At 54.0% G+C, this 20507-nt stretch overlaps 1 protein-coding gene across 4 annotated transcripts in view; it reads left to right on the forward strand.

The window, feature by feature from the left end:
- Positions 1 to 19391, forward strand: part of RXRA (retinoid X receptor alpha) — a 104976-nt gene extending 85585 nt beyond the window's left edge. For all 4 annotated transcript variants that reach the window (XM_044453044.1, XM_044453045.1, XM_044453046.1 and 1 more), the window contains 6 exons: positions 1065 to 1234; positions 4392 to 4521; positions 7753 to 7885; positions 8350 to 8441; positions 9111 to 9216; positions 12626 to 19391. In XM_044453044.1, coding sequence (XP_044308979.1) covers positions 1065 to 1234; positions 4392 to 4521; positions 7753 to 7885; positions 8350 to 8441; positions 9111 to 9216; positions 12626 to 12773 — 779 coding nt within the window. In that variant the 3' untranslated portion in view covers positions 12774 to 19391. The remainder of the gene's footprint in view (positions 1 to 1064; positions 1235 to 4391; positions 4522 to 7752; positions 7886 to 8349; positions 8442 to 9110; positions 9217 to 12625) is intronic.
- The last annotated feature ends 1116 nt before the right edge of the window (positions 19392 to 20507 follow it).

Consider the following 20507-nt stretch of genomic DNA (forward strand, 5'->3'; position numbering starts at 1 on the left):
CACACTGTTTGCCTCTGTTGCTGGTCCCGACCACAGCCAGGCCCTGGTGTAGCCACGGAGAGCACCTGGGAGGCCTCGTCTCTCCGGCATTCTCCTCCCCGCTTTGGCACCAGCAGCATTCAGTAGATGGCTGCAGTGCAGGGCCAGTAACGCTCTGCCACAGCCCCCGCTCCTCGCCTGGCCTGCTGCCTGCACCAAGTCCCTGCAACAGCCGAGAGGAAGCCTTTCATCCATGACCTGGACAGGATTCCACATTAGCTGGAGAGCTCTCCCTGTGGTGCCCTTGTCCAGATGGTGGACTCCAGCTTACGCAACACCCAGTGTCCCAGCGTGGTGCCTGTGGACAGCAGTGGTGTCTGATGGACTCCCCGTCCTCTCCTGATATTACTGAAGATTGAGATCATTACTTCACACTCACACACCACACACACACACACACACACACACACGGCCACAACCAGAAAGCTGGCCTGCTGCGAGGGAGGAGTTGCCTGCTAGAACCTTGTTCACTCGCGTTCCAGGGCTTTGCACTCTGCGTCTCACCTTCTTGGCAAGTTGCTCATGAGTTTGCTACCGGTGGGTTCCCAAGAGGAGTCCTGTGATTCAGAACTTGGACCCTTGACTCTGGTTCTTGGGCACATTGCTTTTGTCTAGCCTTTCCTGGGTTTCCTTCTGGCAAATGGGTGTTGAGTGAATAGCTTATGGATTGCTTGATCTGATTTGTTTCTGACCTGTCTCTCAAGAAGAATGGCACTCAGTTCCATTGGAAAGGGCAGGGACCCTCCTTGGCAGCCATTTTGCGAGAGTGCCTGTAACACCAGCAACAGATATGCCCCTTGACCCAAATAGTGGGTGAGCCCCGTTTTCTAAATCAATGGAAATTGACTCAATAAACACTCGAGCTCCAATGCTGATCTTCTCATATAGCCACTCACATTAATTCTGTTTGCTAGAACAAAGATCTGGAGGCCCACCAACTTGGAGAACCCCAAATCCTTCTTCAAGAGCCACAGAGAGCCTTGGATTAATCTTTCTTTCCTTTCCCCCTCCATGGGTGTTTCCAGCTGTGCAAGAGGAACGGCAGCGAGGGAAAGATCGCAACGAAAATGAGGTGGAGTCGACGAGCAATGCAAACGAGGAGATGCCTGTGGAGAAGATTCTGGAAGCGGAACTCGCCGTGGAGCCAAAGACCGAGACGTACATTGAAGCAAACATGGGCCTTACTCCAAATTCGGTGAGGAAACTGCCTCAGCACCTTTTTCTGGTGGTCCCCAGCCAACCACAGACATAATTGGACAAGTTGCTAGCGCAAGATTGGGGAGTCACAGGCATGTACCCTGTCAGGAATCCTGGTTTGACCTTCCAGATTCCTCAGCTGGCCACACCATCTTTCGAGTGGCCTTGTGCCGCTTATTCTCCCTCCTGAAGGGCTGCGGCTCAGAGTGGCTGGAAGGGCTCTAAGGAAAATGGGCTGACATTTGGGTCTGGCTGGCTCCACCCCTTTTGGCCCCAGCCCAACCCCCTGACTTTGGCCCCCCCCAGCACTGGGATGCGCCCCCCTGTGGCTGCTCTGAAATGGAATGTCATTTCCTAGTGGTCCTGCCAAAGTGTTGTCAAAGGAAGATGCTGTCCCGGCTGTGAGAGGCAGGAAGAATGGGGGGAACCCCAAGGGCATGGAAGGGGTTTCCACGGGGGCTGGTTGAAGCCCCATCGGTGAGGGTGTTCAAGGACGGGCGGGGGTCAGATTAGATGGCCTGGGAGGCCCCTTCTGCCTCGCTCTGTTTCTATATTTCTATGGATCTGAGCATTGAAGGAGGCACCTCCTAAAGATTTTGGCCCGATGGACAGCACCATCCAAAAGTATGTCTGAGGAATCCAAAATGGATTCAAATCAGTTTGGATATCTAAAATTTCGCCCACAGATTTTGCTGCTGACTAGCATCATGCCAGTCACATGAACGGCCTTGTAGATTTTTTAAAACTTTCTGGTATTTTACACAAAGATGTTCTTACAAAATATGAACTTACTAGAAAACACATTCCTATGTGCACATGTGTCTGAGCCCGGAGCCCCCTCAGCAGTCAGATGGGGGGCCGAGCCCCCCATCTTGGCACACACAGACATGCTCCCGTGCGTGCATGCATGCGGTCAGGCACACGTGCACATTCACCATCATGCTTGCTGAGTGTGAGTCGTCACACATCCTTTTGCATTCCCTGTGCACAACTGCGGGCCCCTACTCTGCCCGCCCCAGGTGGGGCTTCCCTGGGGGCAGCCAGGAACCCGTTCCCATGTTTCCCCCTTCTCAGGGGAGGGTGGAAATGAGGGAAGGATTTTGCCTCCTGGCACTGGCTGGGAGTGGGGGGTGCTGGGGGGTGGGGGGGTGGGGGGTGCTGGGAGGCCACCTGTGGCTCGCGGCATGCACCTGTGCACCTCGGCTGAGGCAGACCCCGCGGGATCCAGAGCCCAGCCAGACACTACCCAGCCGCGGACAGCCCTTTGCATTCGTGGCTTTGCAAGCAGGTGGAGAGCTGAGCACGTGCTACCTCAGGCGCTGGGATGTGGCCCTTATGGAGGTCCAGAGCCTTTTATGAATTTGTACCCTCAAGGCAGGGGTCCTCAGACTTTTTAAACAGAGGGCCAGTTCACTGTCCCTCAGACTGTTGGTGGCGGACGGGGGGTGCAGACTAAAGTTTAAAAAAAAAAAAAAAAAAAAAGAATGAATTCCTATGCACACTGCACATTAAAAATAAAGTAAAATTAAAATAAATATAAAAATTGATTAAAATTAAAAAATAAATATAAATAAATATAAATATAACAGTTGATTAAAATTTTAAAAAAATAAAATAAAAATAAATTAAAAACTAAGTAAAATTTGAATAATATAAAATAAATAAAAATAAATTAAAAATTAAGTACAATTTAAATAAATATAAAATTAAGTGAAATAAAAATAAATTAAAAATTAAGTACAATTTAAACATAATTCAAAATTAAAAAATGTTCGCTCCACTCCCTCGGGGTGCAGCAGAAGCCCAAGATGAGGTGTGGTAGAGCATGTCCATATTCAAGGGACAGAGCTACAGTGTCCACAATCATACTGGGGGCGGGGGGGGGGGAGACGGGCATGATCTCACTCGTGCAGGGAAGGCGGGTGCGATCGCGGCCATTCCGAGGGGAGGGGGAGATGGCCGCGCTCGCACCCGCCTTCCCTGCACGGGTGCACCTGTGCTTGTGGCCATCTCCCCCTCCTCCCCAGCATGACTGTGCAGGGAAGGCGGGTGCAAGTGCGGCCATCTCCCTCCCAGCCCGATCTCGGCCATCTCCCCCCCCGCACGACGGGGACCGCACCTGTCTTCTCTGGGCGAGCGTGCCCCCAGTCACCCCCATCTCCCCACCGAGTACGCCTGCACCGGCTCAGCGCTTTTGGACTCGCTCGGAGATCCAGCCCGTGGGCCGTAGTTGGAGGACCCGTGCTTAAGGGGGCTTCATCACGTCCTCCTAAGAGCCCCCCATCTGTGGCCAGCAGTCCTCACCCGGGTGCCCTTCTCTGGGCCACGAGCAGCATCTCTGGGCACATGCCTTCAGCCCCTTTCGACCAAGTGTCCCGCAAAGTCCTCGTTTTGCCTCCCTCTTCTCAAGTTGGCCGTGCTCCAACAGGGATGCCCCCTCTGCCTGCCCCCCATTGTTCTGGGCTCAGTGAAGGGCAGGAACGCGGGGGAACAGCCCTGGTAAGAGTGACCCCTGCAGGAGCAGCATGGGAGGGAGCCTTCCTCGCCTCCTGCCTCCTGCCTGCAGATCTCCCTTCTTCTTCCGTCTTGGTGGGCTCGCCTGGGGGCGCTGGACCACTTCCCTGGCCCCTCAGGGTTTTCTCTGCATCCCGCCTGAGCGTGCTAGAAAAAATGGAACTGCACCCCCTTTGGGCTGGTGGGCCTTTCTGGGATTTTTGCCTGCTTCCTGTGGGTGCTTGCAGAATGGCTGCTATGGGGAAGGGGCTTGCCCAGCTGGCCACAAAGCACCTGTGTCCCGGGGGGGCAAAGAGGGGCCCAAGGCGCAGCCCTTTGGAACCTGAATGAAGCAGGTGCTGGGGCCACCCTCCATTTTGCAGCCCCCTGGCCTCTGAGTCCACGAAGGGAGGCAGAGTGGCTCATGAGAGATACGGGGAGGCCGGGGCTGCAGGTGGCCTGGCAGGCCCCGAGAGAGGTGCCTCCACATGGGAGATCCCGGCCCCAGAGGAAGGGCCCCCATTCTGGGCTGCCCCTTTGGCCTTTTCTGCCCCCTCTTATCCTCATCTTGGGAAAGTGGGGCAGGCGTGGTGGCTAGAGTGGGGTGCCCACTCTTTGGGGGCAGTGCCTGCTTAACGCTACCTGGTCTCCTTCTTTTGCAGCCCAATGACCCAGTCACCAACATCTGCCAAGCTGCGGACAAGCAGCTCTTCACACTGGTGGAGTGGGCAAAAAGGATCCCCCATTTCTCGGAGCTGCCCTTGGATGACCAGGTCATCTTGCTCAGGGCCGGTGAGTACCGCCTGCCTCTGCCCGGCCGGGCCTGCCCTGCACCCGAAGCCCTCTGGGGGGCCCTGCAGGGGCATCCGCCGCTGCCGCCCTCCCGCCGCAGTGCGCGCCTTCCTCAGGAGGGTGCTCTCCCTGCCCCCCAGGAGCCCTTGAGCCAGTGGCTTCATGTATGCACTCTCTCGAGTCATCTGTTCATCTATTAAATTTGTATACTGCCCACTAGCAGAAAAGCTCTTTGGCTGGTTCACAGCATGAGATGCAACACCTCAGAAGCCAGCGAGGAGGGGCAGCGGGGCCTGGCGACCCTGAATGCAAACCTGCCTCCTCAGGGGGCACGTGGGGAGTACCTGGACTGGGGCACTTGGCAAGGGTGGTGGGCAACAGCATTGCTTCGTCCCTGAGAAGCTGCAGGAGTGCGGTGGAGAGGCGGAACTTGAGGATTCTGACTGGCCTTGTTTTGTTTCCTAAGAGAAATGAATGCACCAGACATCTGGACTCATTCCCCGATTTAGTCATAGAAACATGAACACATAGAAACAGAGCAAGCCAGAAGGGGTCTCCCGGGCCATCTAGTCTGACCTCCAGCTCCAGCCGTCTCCATTTACAACAAGCGTACCTGACCGGTGTCCAGCCGGTCCTTGAGCACCCTCATCATTGGGGCCTCAACCACCTCCTATAGAAGCCTTTTCCATACCCTGGAGGTCCTAACCATCAGGAAGTGATTCCTGGCATCCAACTTGAGTCTTGGTTCTTGCTAGCCACCTCAGAACCTTGTCATGGAATCGCACAAGGTTCGTCTGGCAGGACCTGTTTTTGCGGAAGCCGTGTTGTGTGGCTGCCAGCCTCCTTTCCCTATCTAGCATCGCTAGATCTCTCTCTGTTATGAGCCTAGAAAGGACGTAAGGCTAACCGATCTGCAATTTCTCCTGTCCCCTCTTCTACCCTTTTTGAAAATTGGCGCTGCTGATGCCACCCCCCAGTCCTCACCCATTCTCCACGAGGCCTCCCCGCACCGACTCTCGAAGTACCCTCGGGCGCAACCCGTCAGGGCCCAGTGCCTGCGCAGCATCCAGGGCCCCGTGCCGCCCCCACGTGCTCTGGGTCCTTTGTGCCTCTCCTCTCCCACACCGCACCTGCGTGCCGTGGCGAGACATTGCTGGCTCATGCAGCAAGCTTGATGCATGACTTCGCCACGTTTCTTCCCGTGCAGCGTTTGCTGCCACATGTGCAGAAGTGTAGCGAGGGTCGCATGTGCAGAAGGGCCACCCTAAGACCTGAGCCGGGTCAGAGCCAGGGGTGCCTCCCGCCTGCCCCACCCTCCCTCCCACAGTGGCCAACCCCCGTGCGCAGCAGGCAGGAGAGCCACGGCACCACCACTCGTGCCGTTGTGCTCGGCACCCGGCACCATGCAGGCTGAGTGCAGCCCTCCGGGGGCCCCCGGTTATTTAGTTGCCAGTCCTTGGGTTCTGTCCCGTGACCTCATGCACTCAGTGCCATCCCAGACGGCTCGCTGGGGCCCTGGAGCAGCTGGAAAGCGATGGTGGGGCCTGATCTGCAAAACAGCTGGGTACGGCCTGAGCAGTTATTCTGGGCTGGTCCTGGTGGGAGCAGGGAGGTGTGTTTTGCATGTCTGCAACAGCTGTGAGCCTTTCAAGCCCTTCCGTGCACATGATTCCGGTGCCAAGTCAATGCAAGCAAGATTTCTCTGGCTGCCAAAGCCAAGAGAGATTTCTAAATACTTTATTGAGCCTTATACTCCAAGGAGATGTTGGCAGGAGCACGTTAGAACAGCAGGAACGGGTTCTTTTGGCAGCAGAGCCCGGAGCCAGGGGCCGACCAGGCTGGAAACTCGGCTGTGAGCTGCTGGAGATCCCTCCCTCCTTGGCACTTCTGGAAGAGCTGTGGCCCGAGGCTGAGTTCACCTGGAAGACCTCATCTGAGCCTTCCTCAGGCCGCCTGCCCCAGCCTCCGGCAGGAGGTTGGCAGCCTTTCAAAGGCTGGCTTGGTCTGTTGGCTTCCCCCACAGCCATCCTCACATTCCCAAACGCTTGGTGGCACTCCTGCCGGTCCTGCTGGACAGATCCGTGCGTTGTTCGTGGAGCTGGGAATGCACCAGCAGCGGCACACGCCCTGCTGGCCTCACTGATGCATGACTGCAACCAGCTTATAAATAGCGAGGTTGCAAAAGCCCGCCTGGGAGGGACGTCGGACACCGGCCTGAAAGGCGTGGATCCTACAGCAGAGCCTGTGCGCGGTCTGGCTGCTCCGTGCATTTACCATTTGCTATTAGGCTTGTCAGCAACCAGCATCACCCCTGGGCAGATGTGGCACTGAATCCAAATATTAATGGGAACTGTAGGGCAGCCTAACAGAGACCAATGACTCCATGGAGAGCACCGTGAAGGCGCCCCCCTGTGCAATTTATGCCCCCACCCTGAATCTTCCTTACAAATGTCCACCTTGTTTTCTTTTATAACATGCCCTTGATTCCCAGTAAAATACCCTAGGTAAAGGCAAATGTGGAAAGTCGCACATATAATCTAATCGTAACAGTCCATTCATTCACTGACATAAAAAGGCATAAGTAGTCCTGTTAACTGCTGGGAACAACAGATGGCGAAAGGAGAAGGGGGCGGCAGAGGAGGAGCTGGCTGGGTGGAGTCCCTGAAGCAGCCGGCGTGAGCTTGGGTGGGCTCCGGGGGGTGGTGGAGGACGGGAGGCCTGGAGGAGTGCTGTCCATGGGGTCGCGACGGGTCGGACGCGACTTTGCAACTTACAACAGGTCCTGTTCACTGTGGTCGAGAATGATAACTGGGAGCCTGGGGGCTTTCCTGGCTAGAAGCAGGTTCCAGTCCCAGCTCAGCCCTGGAGCCAGCTGGGTGACTGGGCCCATCCCTGACTCAGCCCAGCCTACCTCACAGGGCTGTTGTTGTGAGGATAAGATTGGGAGGAGGAGGATAATTATATAAGCCGCCTTGAGTTTCTTGGAAGGAGGGATTTAACTATAACAAGTCACCCTAACAAGATTAAGTAAATGGTGTAAGTATTCAACAAGGCAATGTCCAAAAGTGCATTTAGCAATCTTAAATGGTGATCAGGAAGTCCAGCACATTTCATATAAATACAGGGAGAAGCATCTCCAGCATGGACTTCGAGCGCAGCTGTGGCAAGGGCTCCCGTGTGCTGTCAGGTCGGTTTCAAACCACCCCTGCCCCCTGGGTTTATTTTCTCCAGGCTGGAATGAATTGCTGATTGCCTCCTTCTCTCACCGGTCCATTGCCGTGAAGGACGGCATCCTCCTCGCCACTGGCCTCCACGTCCACCGGAACAGCGCCCACAGCGCGGGGGTTGGCGCCATCTTTGACAGGTGCGGAGAAAGTGGCCCTCAGGCCGACCCTTCCCTGGAGGTGCTGCATGCGTTGGAAAGCCCACCAGCTTCCTTGTGGGGGCGGGGGGTCGAGGGCAGAAGGGAAGCAGACCTTCCTTTCATTTCTCCCCCATCTTCTCTGGTCTCCCCAGACCTATTGAACCTATCTGAACACCCCCACCCCCAAGGCTCACAAATGCTGTGCTGCAGTCTAGGCTGGCGAAGAATAGGAGCACTTTGGTAAAAAGGAAGTGCTGTGTCTAGTCCTCATGGTGTCAGGGATGCCACTGCAACTGGGAAGAACAACCCTGCAGAGGAACTAGAATGGAAGAGGCTGTTGCAAGCCCAGTGGACCTGGGCTCCCCCGCTGCCCTTCCGCCATGCCCGTGCAGCCAGCCCCGGGGATACGCAAGGCCTCTGGATCACTGCTCAGGCACTTTTCTCCGCTCCTTCTGCACACACAGGGTATTGACAGAACTCGTGTCAAAAATGCGGGACATGCAGATGGACAAGACGGAGCTGGGGTGCTTGCGAGCCATAGTCCTCTTCAACCCTGGTAGGCCGCGCTGCTCCTTGTGGGGAGTGTCCTTGTGGAAGGAGGTTTCCGCCCCGAGGGAGGGGAGTGGTCCCAGTCCCCTGAGCTGCAGACCTCTCCAGCTGCCTGCCCTGCAGAAGGACCCTGCCATGGGGGCTTGGGGCATGGATGCAGCACTGCCATTGGCCCACCTCTGGAGACGGTCTCGGGGCCACAGCCTGGAGCTCAGGATGCTTTCCTTGGCAGCATAAAAATGGGTGACGCCTGCCCCTCCGAGCCTGTTCCCACACAGGCCTTTCCTTCAACTGCTTGTGACTCCAGTCCTTGAGAAGCCTCAGAACTGGGGATCCAGGTTCTTTCTTTCTGGGGATCAGAGTCCATTTTGGGGAAGATGCTGGGGGCTGTATTTTGGTTGTGGCTGGACCAGAAATGGGCATAGCCAAAAGCAAAGTTTTCCAGTCAAACCTCTCTGCTTAACTTAGCTGCACATTCCCAATGCTAGTTCTTAAGCTTAGGAGAGGTGTTCCAACCTCATGGGATGGGGGGAAAATCTGTGCAAAGCTTGGGAAATCTCCACATTGTCATGGGAAGGGGGGTGCGGCCATCAAAGGAGGAGTTAGGTGTTCACAGGGGCCAGATTTGGGTCTGCTTCCAAGGCCTGCACTCTCAGGGGTGCTTCTTTCCTCCCAGACTCGAAAGGGCTTTCCAATCCTGCTGAGGTGGAGGCTCTGCGTGAGAAGGTGTATGCGTCACTCGAGGCCTACTGCAAGCACAAGTATCCTGACCAGCCTGGGAGGTGAGTTTCTGAGCATGGGTCAGGCAGCAACTGCAAGGTTCGACAGAGGCTCGGAAACCCACTTGCTCACTCTTTGCATCTGTGTGCCAGACGCCCGGCCTTTCTGGGTCAACCCCATGACCCACTGAAGCTGCACCCTAGCAGAACTGTGGAGCAGCCGCAGGATTCCAGAGGTCATCTGGCTTGTCCTCCTCAAGGAGGAGGCGGGCCTGCAGTGATGGAGAACCCTCCATGGGCCAAGGCAGTCTCAGGAAGCCTCTCCTGACGCTTATCAGAAATCTGCGCCCATGAAGTATCTGCCTTTCATTCCCCACCCTGCTATCCAGAGCATGAGAAACCCCATCTGCTCCAGCTTGTGCATGGCAACCTCTCCAATATATGAAGGTGGCTCTCCTCCTCTCCTGAACCTTCTATTCTCCAGACTAAACACTCTCTTCTCTTTCAACCATTTGACTTTTGATCACTTCTTTGGAGACCAAAACATTTCCGGCCAAGCAGACAATACTAAAACTTCAGCAGTGGCCACAACTGAGGAGCAGGTACTCCAGATCCAAACGGATCTGGACAGACTATGGAAGTGGGCAGGGGACAACAGGATGGCGTTCAATGTGGATAAGTGCAAGGTCTTGCACTTGGGGCATAGGAATGGGTGTCATAAGTACAGGTTAGCGGACAAGTGGCTGGAGAGCAGCACTTGTGAAAGGGACCTCGGGGTGCTGGCTAAACATGAGTCAGCAGTGTGATGCGGTGGTCAAGAGGGCGAACGCCACCCTTGGTTGCGTAGCCAGAAGTGTGGCTTCTAGATCGAGAGAGGGATTACTGCCACTCTATATGACTCTGGTGCTCCCACAACTGGAGTATTGTGTTCAGTTTTGGGCCCCTCATTACAGAAAGGATATAGCCAGGTTAGAGTCAGTGCAGCGTAGGGCCACAAGGTTGGTGGCCGGTTTGCAGGGGAAGCCATATGAGGCGAGACTGGGGGAACTGGGTCTTTTCAGCCTGGAGAAGAGGAGACTCAGAGGGGATCTGTTGGCGACATACAGGTATGTGAGGGGGTGTCGCACGCAGGAAGGTAGATACCTGTTCTCTCCTGCAGAGGAAAGCAGGACGTGCTCCAACTGAGCAAAGCTCAGGGAACCCAGGTTCCATTTAGATGCCAGGAAGCACTTCCTGACAGTTAGGACCCCGAGGGTATGGAATGGGCTTCCCCAGGAGGTGGTTGAGGTCCCACCAGTGAGGGTGTTCAAGGAGAGGCTGGACATGCACATGGTGGGCATGTCATGAGCGGAGCCTGCTGGAGCCAGGGGTCAGACTAGATGGCCTGGGAGACCCTTCTAACTTGCTCTGTTTCTATGTTCTATGCAATCCTGACCTTAAATTTTAAGCTGTCTCCTTCTAAACAGGTAGAGAGCTGCAAAACTGGAGCTCTCTTGGTTTCCCACCAAATCCATCAGAAGTTTTGACTAAGGGAGTAATCCCATCCCCCATCCCTCCCCAAAATCCCTCTGAACCAAACTCCAGTGTCAACCTAGCAATGCACTGCAAACTTTCAGTGACCTTTATGGATTTTGCTTTCTGATTCTGAGGTGTTTTAGCTTGGTGAGAAGCCCTCCCTTCCTCCCAGTTCACTCTGAATGTTGAACCTTCAGTGGCAGCTTTGTAAAAGGACCTTTAACGGGAGGAGACGAGGAGCCCGCTGCCTGTGAACGCACATGGGCCCCTTCAGCGCACTGCTTCCAGCATTCACACGTGCTGTCAATGGCACATGTCATGTTCCACTCTGGGCAGCATGCTTCCATGTCAGTAGCAGCACTAACGGAAGGAACGGAGTTCACCTGAGGATTGGGACTCCAGTGTCTTTCTGAATGTTACTTTAGAGGAGCCCAGGACTCGCTGGCCAGAGCCTGCTGCACATGGTTCTTTCAAAGGAGCCCAAGAATTTGCTTTGCATCCCCGAGCTGAGCAGAGCAGGCAGATTCCCTAGTGGTCACCCCAAGCTGTTTTCGCTTCAGCAGCGGGAGCCATTTGGGCAGGGGCATTTGGTTTTGTCACCCTTCATGCTGAACAACAAAATCCTTGCATCCTTCCGCTGGATCCAGAGCACCTTCTGCGGTCCTCGGTGCCACAGAAGAAAAACGAGACAGAGGGCTTGGTTTTCTCTGGCAGATCAGCTCTGTGCTTTGGACATGGCTCCATCCTTTGGCATGTCCTGTTCCCTTGGAACAGGATGAGTTGGACCTTCCAGCAGGGCAGAGCCAAAACATGGGGGAGAGCACTGCTTCCCAGCTGCTGGTTGATTCTAACCAGGAGCAAATCCAGCGTTTGCATCTCACGGCTGAGCGGCTGGCCAAGGGCATGTCTGTGCACTCAAGAACTCCCTCCCTCCAGGAAGGGAGGCCAAAGGGAAACAGTTCCAAGGGAAAACTGTCCCAGCTTGGCCACCCCACCCAGCTCCTCTGGCCCGGCTGTGGCTACGTGACCGTTAGCATCCACCCATCCTGCACTTAGCTGCTCCTCCGCAGCTCTCCCTCCTTTGACCTTTCTGCTGAATTATCCCCCATGCTGGATCTTTCATGGTTCCAGTGTTCCTCTGCACCCATCATCTGCCTTTGTTTAAAAGTGGAACTTTCTGATTGGTGAGGGTGGGAGGGAGGGGCGGGGGAAGAGAATGGCAGGGTCTGGTTTATATTTTCCTGGCCGTCCTCCCACAAGTCTTGCCAGCTCAGCATACGGGAAACGAAAGGCGAGCAAGAACAGCCCTTCGCCAGCGCTCACCCATTGGGTTGCTTCCAGGTTTCTCCTGTCCCTCACACATCACACAGACTTTGCATGCAATGACAAAATACATAAAAAGCGATGCTGCTCTTGAGTTTGCTCCTTTTTTTTTTTTTTTGGAATGGGCATATGATAAGTTACACAGAGGAGGTGCAGTATAGGAATGAGGCGTGAAAAAGAGAAAGTGCCTTTATCCTCTCCCTGCCCTGCCCCCCGCCCCCCGGCACCCGCCCCAAAGTAGAAATGCCTCCCTGGCTTGCCATGACTTCCTGCCCCAAGAGGGCTTCTTTGCAGCATCCCTCCAAGTGAGGGGATGCTTGGCAGCCCCCACCAAGCCTGGCTTTCCCAGGACTCACAGCGGCCGAGCCGTGCTGCCCCACGAGCCCCTGGCGAGCTTTGGTCAGATTCTGTGCCGTTCCCCAGAATCCCTTCTGCCTGGCTTCCAGGTGTGTGTGTGGGGGGGGGGGGCGGGGTCACTGAGTGGGCATGGCAGGCCTTGGCAGGCACCGGGTGGATGAGCAACTGCGAGCCACCTGGAGATCGGCACTCTGCCCCCGCCTTCCTGCTCAGCCCTCTCGGTGCAGCCGCCTGCCTGGGCCCGTTTTGTGTCCTCAACACCACGCTCGTTTTCCAGGTTTGCCAAGCTGCTGCTCCGCCTCCCAGCCCTTCGGTCCATCGGCCTGAAATGCCTGGAACACCTCTTCTTCTTCAAGCTAATAGGGGACACACCGATCGACACCTTCTTGATGGAGATGCTGGAAGCTCCCCACCAAATGACTTAAACGATGGCCTCTGGCAAGAGTTGCCCCCTGTCCTGCCACCGCCGCCACCACGACGCCTCCCGCTCCACTGCTGCCACCTCTTGTCCTTGGTGCAAAAGCCTCCTCCTTTGGCCCACCCTGGGCCGCTCACCCGGTGAACTTGTGACGCAGCCCCGTTGCCACGCCGTCTGTCTCCGTGTGTCTGAGCATCGGTGTTCATGGTTCCTTCCACAGGTGTCGAGACGGTGGGTTTCAAATGTGCGGTGGTCACCCCCCACCACGCACCTCGGCACCCCTTTTCCAGCACAGGCAGATTTTGGGTCCTGCCCAGCTCTCCCATGTTTGTGGCCTTGTTTGTCCTTTCCACATGTGCATGCGCACACACAAGCATACACACAGACCCCCACACACACACCGCCAGGACACGCAGAAAAGCCAATGTGTTCACGTCATTCACAGCACACAGCTGAAACTCTGGATATCATCTCATGCATTTGGATTCAACTCAGCAGGATCCTGCTAGAGCCATATTTAAATTATGAACAAGGCTTTCTGGGAAACAGGGTGCAGTGGGGTCAGAATTCCATGTGGGCATGAAGGGCAGGTTTTACGCTCTTCTTTTCATTTCCAGCATCCAAAGATGTCATTTTCTCAGTATTTGAATGAACTTGTCAGTGTTTTAAATCTGTAACGGCCAAGGCTGGAGGTCCACCTTTGCTCGTATCATAACCCACAATGCATGGCAGTTCTGTGCCCAGGGGCGGTGGGAGGTCTCGGTGGCTTGGCTGCAGCGGATGGTCGTTCTCCCGCTGTTTAGCGGAACGGAGGGGAAAAGCAAATGCTGGCGAGGTGGAATGTTCGGTCAGAGAAGCCCAGGAGAGCGGAGTGGGAAGGGGCGGGCGGCAAGCAGACCCGCGCCCTGCTCGGTGCAGGACCCCCATGGACTGGCTGCCTCTTGAGTGCCTCTCATGTGCAAGAGCCCAAAGCCTCCCTGGGCCACGAGTGCCATCCTCGTGCTGCTCTAACAGCCAGGAATTTTTTCCTGGTATCTGTCTGAGTCCTGCTCTCTGGGATGACTGAGAAGCAATCCCAGCCTTCCTTGAAACATGCAACCGTATCTCCCTTCTCCCTTATGGGGCTTTGTTTCCAGCCCCCAGATCATCCTTGTTGCCCTCCTCTGAACCTTTCCGGCTTGTATGTATCTTTCTTGAACTGTGGCTCCCGGAACGACACAGCGCTGCAGAGGAGGCCGCACCAGTGCCGAGCAGAGGAGGCTGAGGACTGGGTGTGATTTGGAAGCGATGCTTCTGGGAATGCAGCCCAAAATAGCATTTGCCCTTTTTGCAGTCACATCAGATTGCTGACCCATATTCAGCTCGTGATCTTCAACAACTGCAAGGCCCTTCTCACTTTTAGTAGGTTGAGCAGCTGTAACGATGCATGTTATTTCTTTTTCCTAGGTGCAGAACTTGGTATTTGCCCCTGTTACATTCAGTTCTGCAGTTTCCAGTCCAATGTTCCAATCAATCAAATCACTTTGAATTTTGTTTCTGTCTTCCAAGGAATTAACTATCTCATTACATTTTGCATTATATGCAGATTTGATCAGCATTCCCATCACCTGCTTATCCAAATCATTAATGAAAATGTTGACGAGGCCCAGGCCCGGGACTGAGCCCTGTGCCCCCCACTTGATCCCTCTCCCCACTCTGGGAAGGTGCCACTGAGGAGCACTCTGAGCGTGATTCCGTAGCCAGTGCAGACCCACCTGAAAATTGTAGCCCATTTTGAGCAACTCATGGGGCACTTTGTCAAAAGCTTTGCTGAAATCAAGATATATTATGTCCACAGCATTTCCAAGATCCACTATGGAGGTTACCTGATTTAAAAAAAAAAAAAAAATAGATCAGTTTAGTCTGGCAGGATTTATTTTTGACAAATCCATGTTGGCTTCTAGTCGTCACAACTTTGTTTTGAAGGTCTTTGCAGACTGACTGCTTTCCAATCTGCTCCAGAATTTTCCCAGGCACTTATGTCAGACTCCATAGCATGTAGTTCCCAGGTTCTTCCCTTTTCCCGTTTTTGAAGACAGGGACATCATTGGACCAACTCCAGTCATCTGGCACTTCCCCTGTTCTCCAGGATTTTCCAAAATAAGAGGCAGTGGCTCTGAGATTCTTGCGCAGTGGATTGGGCCATGGAGAGTTTGTCTAGCTTCAAGTACTGAGGAGTACTTGAAACCATTGCCAGAACTCGAAATGCGACCCTGACCCTTCTCTGGCATGTCACCTTTGCCAGGGTGGTCACACCCCACTTACGGAGCCGATTGAGCCAAAGGAGGCACTGAGCACGCCTGTCTTTGTCCCCTCTTACCGCTTCGTCATCTCCACCGAGTCGCTGAGCCACCATCGCTCTCCTCTGTCCTCTCTGCAGGTGGCTCTGAAGAGGGCTTTTGGCATCCCTCACCAACCTCAGCGCATTCTTAGCCATAGCCTTCCCAGCACCTTCCCAGCAGCTCCACGTGCTTCATCTGCACCCTTCCTGTGCAGCCTGGTTTCCTTCCACTTCCCTTTTTGTCTCCAGGTCACCTCTGAGCTTTCCGTAGAGTTGCAGTGGCTTCCTCTGGTGTCGCCTCCCTTTTCTTCTTGTGGAAATCGCTTGTACTTGTGCCTTCATAATTTCCCTTTTTTCAAAATGTCCTCCCATCTTGGACCACTTTTCCATTAGAGTTGTTGGCCATGGGACCCTGCTTATTATTGTTCTGAGTTTATTACAATCAGCTTTCCTAAAATCTAGGGTACATGTCTGGGTATTCTCAGCTTTTGCTTCTTTAGACTCAAGAATTCAATTAAGGCGTGCTCACTTTCTCCTGGAGTTACCATGACTGCTGCTTCGTCCACAGGCTCTTCCCTGTTGGTTAGAATCACGCCAAGGGCAGTCATGCCCCTAGTTCCTACCCTCACTCACTGTAGGAGGAAGCTGCCAGCAACGCATGTTCGGAGTCTCTTGGGGCCATGGTGGCCGGAATGCAGATATCAGGGGCATGGAATTCGCCCATCGTGACTTCTTGAAACACTGGCAGTTTGCTTCTCAGACGTTTCTGCATCTTCTCCTTGACTGGGTGACTTGTAGATGCTGCCCCCGTGTCCTCTTCATGCTCTGCTCTGTTTAATTTGATCGAGATGCTCTCATTGGGTCTGCTAAGCTCATCCTCTTGTACTTCCTTGCAGGGATATCTGTCTTTAACATACAGCAGGACTCCAACCCCTGCTCTGGTCTTCCTGAGCAAGCTATAGCCTTCATTTGATGATTCCCACCCAGTTTCAGTTACCCCTCTCAGGCTGCGTCGGCCCTGGGCTGTGTGTTTCTTATGCTCAGAGCTCGAGTGTGTAGAAATCAGAGACCAAGTGCTAGAGAGCTTTCCTCCTACATTTTTGTAAGACTATTATTGGGAGCACTCAGAGCTGCCCTTCCCATTGTGCTGCGTAGGCCTCTGTCTGTTGTCCCCCCCCGCCCCCATTTTTCTTCTCCCTCCTCATGGAATTCCATTTAAAGCCCTTCTGATAGAATCTCTCCTGCTGAGGCCACGCACCGTCTCCCCAGCCCTGGTGGGGTACATGCCATCCCTTGCCGGTGGTCCCAGAATCCAGGTCTCTCATGTCAACACCACCTGGGCAGACAGACATTCAGCTGGAGTATTTTTCCTCCTCCTCTTCTTCCTCTGCCCAGTACTGAAAGGATGAATGAGAAAATTATCTGGCCCTGGAAGCTTACTACTCTGACAGGCTCCAGAAAACTCTTCTGAAGATGGCGCTCTTTTCCGTTTCGAATGCAAGAGGCACCTTTTGCGTGTGTGGGTCTACTTCAAACAAAAAGCAAAAAGTATGGGCAGAGCTCACAGCTTTTCAGCCCCCCAGACGTGTTCGCCTGCAGAGTGAGGTCTCGGGCCTGCAGAGCTTCACAGGCGGTTGCTCAGGAAGACAAAATCAAGCTCCTAGTCCCTCAGAGTTCTGACCACTCACTCACAAGCCTGTGCTCCCTTGGTAGCAGCACCCTGGAAGCCCATGCGTGCTTTTCTTTCTTTTCCTCAAAAGGAAACCAGAAAAACAGCATGGGGCCGGGTGACCTGCTGAAAGAAAGAGGATGTTCTTGGTCGTGTGGGTCAAGGCCAGGAGGGCCATGGCTGAGGCTGGAGGCTCCCGGGGGTGCCCACCCAGGGCGAGCCACGCAGGGCGCTCCCATGCTCGCTGCGGCGGTCAGCCGGAGGCACCCACAGTTGCCCATGAGCTTGCACATCACAGGTCCAGGGCTGGCGGACTCGAAGACTCCAGCGTTCCAGACCCTTTGAGGACCCCCCTTGCACAGGGGGAGGGATCATGTTTAGAATTACGATGGGAAGTTCTCAGCACCTTCCCCAAATAATGCAAATGTGACAGCCAAAGACTTGTGGACTTTGCACCCACCACCATGGCCTTACAGCACCCGGCCACCTCCTTCCCTCCCATTTTAGAGACAGAGAAGCAGAGCAAGGTGGAAGGGGTCTCCCGGGCCATCTAGTCTGACCCTGGCTCCAGCCAGCTCCACTCGTGGCATCTTCTTCCACACAGCAGGGCTGCTCTTCTCCCTTCCCGAGACCTTTGCATCATCTTGCCAAACAACTGAGCCGTCGTTTATTATCATCATTCTAACCACACACTGGCTGCATAAGCATGGCGACCTGGGCTCAGAAATACTTGCAACGAGGCAAAGCCTCGTGTTTTCCAAGGGAAAGACCAGAGGGTGACAGAGAGCACGGAAGAGCTGGCTGTGGCAGGGCAGGGGCAGGCGCTCGTGGCCGGCGCAGCCCCGCTTGCTCACGGCTGTCATGCGCGGGACCAGGGGCCCAAAGCGCACGTGCCGTTGGCAGGGTGGCTCTGCCTTTCCTTGCTGGGGCCTGCGGGCGTGTGGAGTGCAATTCCTGGCAACCTCATCAGCACACCTGAAAGGTGCCGTCCGGTACCCTGGAGGGCACCTGGCAGGCAGGACCAAGATGCTCTGGGGTGCGCATTTATACCCCTGATTCTTGACTGGGTCTCCACACTCAGCGCCAGGCAAGGAGGGCGATTCCAAGAGGCAAAGCCGTTCCATCCAGATCTGTCTGGAGGGACGTCTTTTCAGGGACTGGTGAAACGCTCCTTTCTGGAGCACACGGATGGTCGGGGCAGGAGCATTCATCTCCGGAAAATCTTTGGATCACCGCACGTGCTTGGGCTCAGTCTTGCTCCTGTTTCCCAGCCTGGTTTGCTGAAATATCCTAATTTGCACGGGTTTTCTTAACAGACTGAATGGGCCGAACTGCCGTCTGTGGAGGCACTTGGTGCATTTTGGGGGAGCTCTGCAGAATCTCGCGCTGCTAGGTTTGTGCAAGCTTCCCACTCACGCAGAGCGAGCAGAGATTGCAAAAGGGCACTGGACCCAGGGCACGGGCTGGCCCAGCGCTTGGAGACTCTCGGGGGCCTCCAGCGTGGCTCTCGCATCCGCCTGCCGTGGGAAAGAGCCAAAGGGTTCCGAAAGCCTTTCCCATGCTGAGCGAGCTGGACCCCTCTTTGCCTCCAGGGCCCCTTCGCTGGTGGGCCGAGCTTCCCACCCCAGGGTGGACCAGTGGGTGGGCAAGGGCACGGCCTGGCATGAGACCGCATGGGACATGCTCAGTGGAGACACGTATGTGTACACATGTATGTAGTGTAGATAGAGACACTGTATAAAGTATCATTCACATATACATATGTTATACCCACTTTAGTGTTCCCTTGTGCTCTTGGTTTTTTTAAACTTTAACTCTTCTCTCCATATTTTCGTTTGCTTTATGAAAGCGAGTGTGTCACATTGGAACCTGCCTGTCTGCCCGGTCCCCATCCCTGTGAGTTGGTGGTCTCCAAGGCCAAACCCTGCAGCCCAAGAAGAGGGACTTTCTGCATCTATTTTAAGGTGCTTTTCTGGGGTGGGGGTGGCGTAACAGGAGGGGAGAACAGCAGGTAGACCGAACAATAGCTTTAGCAAATTCCCAACACTTAGGAATACCGATGCCTTCGCTATGGAGCTCATAGCTTTAAAAAAAAAAAAATTAGAAAGCATTAAAAAAAAGAAAAAAATAAATTTTTAAAAAAAGAGAAGGTAAGCAAAATATCTAAAGCATCAATAAAGTTAAATATCTATTTTTGTACAAATGTAATTTTATCCCTTACATATTCTTAGATAATTTGAGGTTGGTTTTCTGGGGGTGGGGGGAGGAGGGGAATTCTCTGCTTTTATAGCCTCTTCTCTGAGTCCCCCGTTCACATGCCCAGCCTTTGTACCGTGTTGACATGTCTTTCCAGTGAGTGGATTTTTATCTCCTCCCAACCCACCTACTTTTGGATTCCCAAAACAGGGCCCTTTGTCGCGTCCCTTGCTGCCCCCCCCCCCCACCACTGCATCGCCATGCAGGTCAACTTTACTGTGAAATCACTACCGCGTACTATTGTTCACTAAAAAATTAAGTAAATGAAAAAAATTGCTGGAAATGCCAGTATTTTGAAGAAATGTATTAGAATTGTTTAAAAAAGTAAAAAGAAAATATATGAGCATTTTAAAATATAATACAGTTCTATTTCTCTTTTATTTGTCAGTGAGTATTCTTTTTTCTTTGCTCCTTTTTCAGTTCAGTGTCTTGTTGCTGGGCTCACATTTCACTTTTTACATTTACACATTTTGCTCACATTTACAATTTGCTTTGCAAGCACAAGGCCTCCAAAGTAGCCCTGGCTTATTCGTATACAAGAAGTTCGTCTCAATTTTGTTTTGACTGGGAGCCACCAAGTTTGCATCTTGGGGACTGAATATGATTTTGAGCGCAAGTTGGTTGGCGTTTTTGCATTTCTAAGGTTGCAGTGTGATTTCTGGCCCCCACCCAAATGTATCCAACTCCACACATACTTTTGAAAAATGGGCATGAAACCAGGGCATACTTTTGCAAAATGAGCGCACAAATGCTTTAAGCATTGGGGGAGAATGCATACATTTCAAAGGTGCACACAACTGCTGTTGCATGTGGAAAAAGAAGCAAGGAGATAGTTATGGGGGTGGCCTTGCTGTGAAGTCAGGGAGTTTGGAGAAGAAAAAGATGCCATGGTAGCCTCCTCATGGAAGTCGCGGGGGTGGGAGGGGAGGACCAGCTCATGGACCACTGTTGGGCCTCTGCTGGTTGTGATGGAGAGGATGGGTGCGCCGAAGGCTGGCCCCACAGATGCATGTCGGTTTCGCTTCTCCAGGGTGCAGCTTCCTGGGAATCTCTTGGTGTCTGGAGCTCCTCCTTGCTCAGGGTTGCACCAGGATTGCGGGGGCGGGTGTCAAATGGCAAGGTGTGCTTGGCTTTCTGGCTGGGACCAGCAGGACCTCAAGGGATGCCCATCCCTGTTATAAGAAACATAGAAACAGCGCGAGTCACAAGGGGTCTCTCGGGCCATCTAGTCTGACCTCCAGCGCCAGCCGGCTCCGCTCACGACATGCCCACCATGTGGACATCCAGCCTATCCTTGAACACTCGCACCGATGGGGCCTTAACGACCTCCCGTGGAAGCCCATTCCACACCCTCGGGGTCCCAACTGTCAGGAAGTGCTTCCTGGCATCCAAGTTGAACCTTGGTTCCCTGAGCTTTGCTCTGTTGGAGCGCATCCTGCCTTCCTCTGCAGGGGAGAACAGGTCTCTACCCATCTCCATGTAACACCCCCTCACAT

Source organism: Varanus komodoensis, unplaced genomic scaffold (genome assembly GCF_004798865.1).
Source record: "Varanus komodoensis strain SLA01 unplaced genomic scaffold, ASM479886v1 scaffold77, whole genome shotgun sequence".
Lineage (NCBI taxonomy): Eukaryota > Metazoa > Chordata > Lepidosauria > Squamata > Varanidae > Varanus > Varanus komodoensis.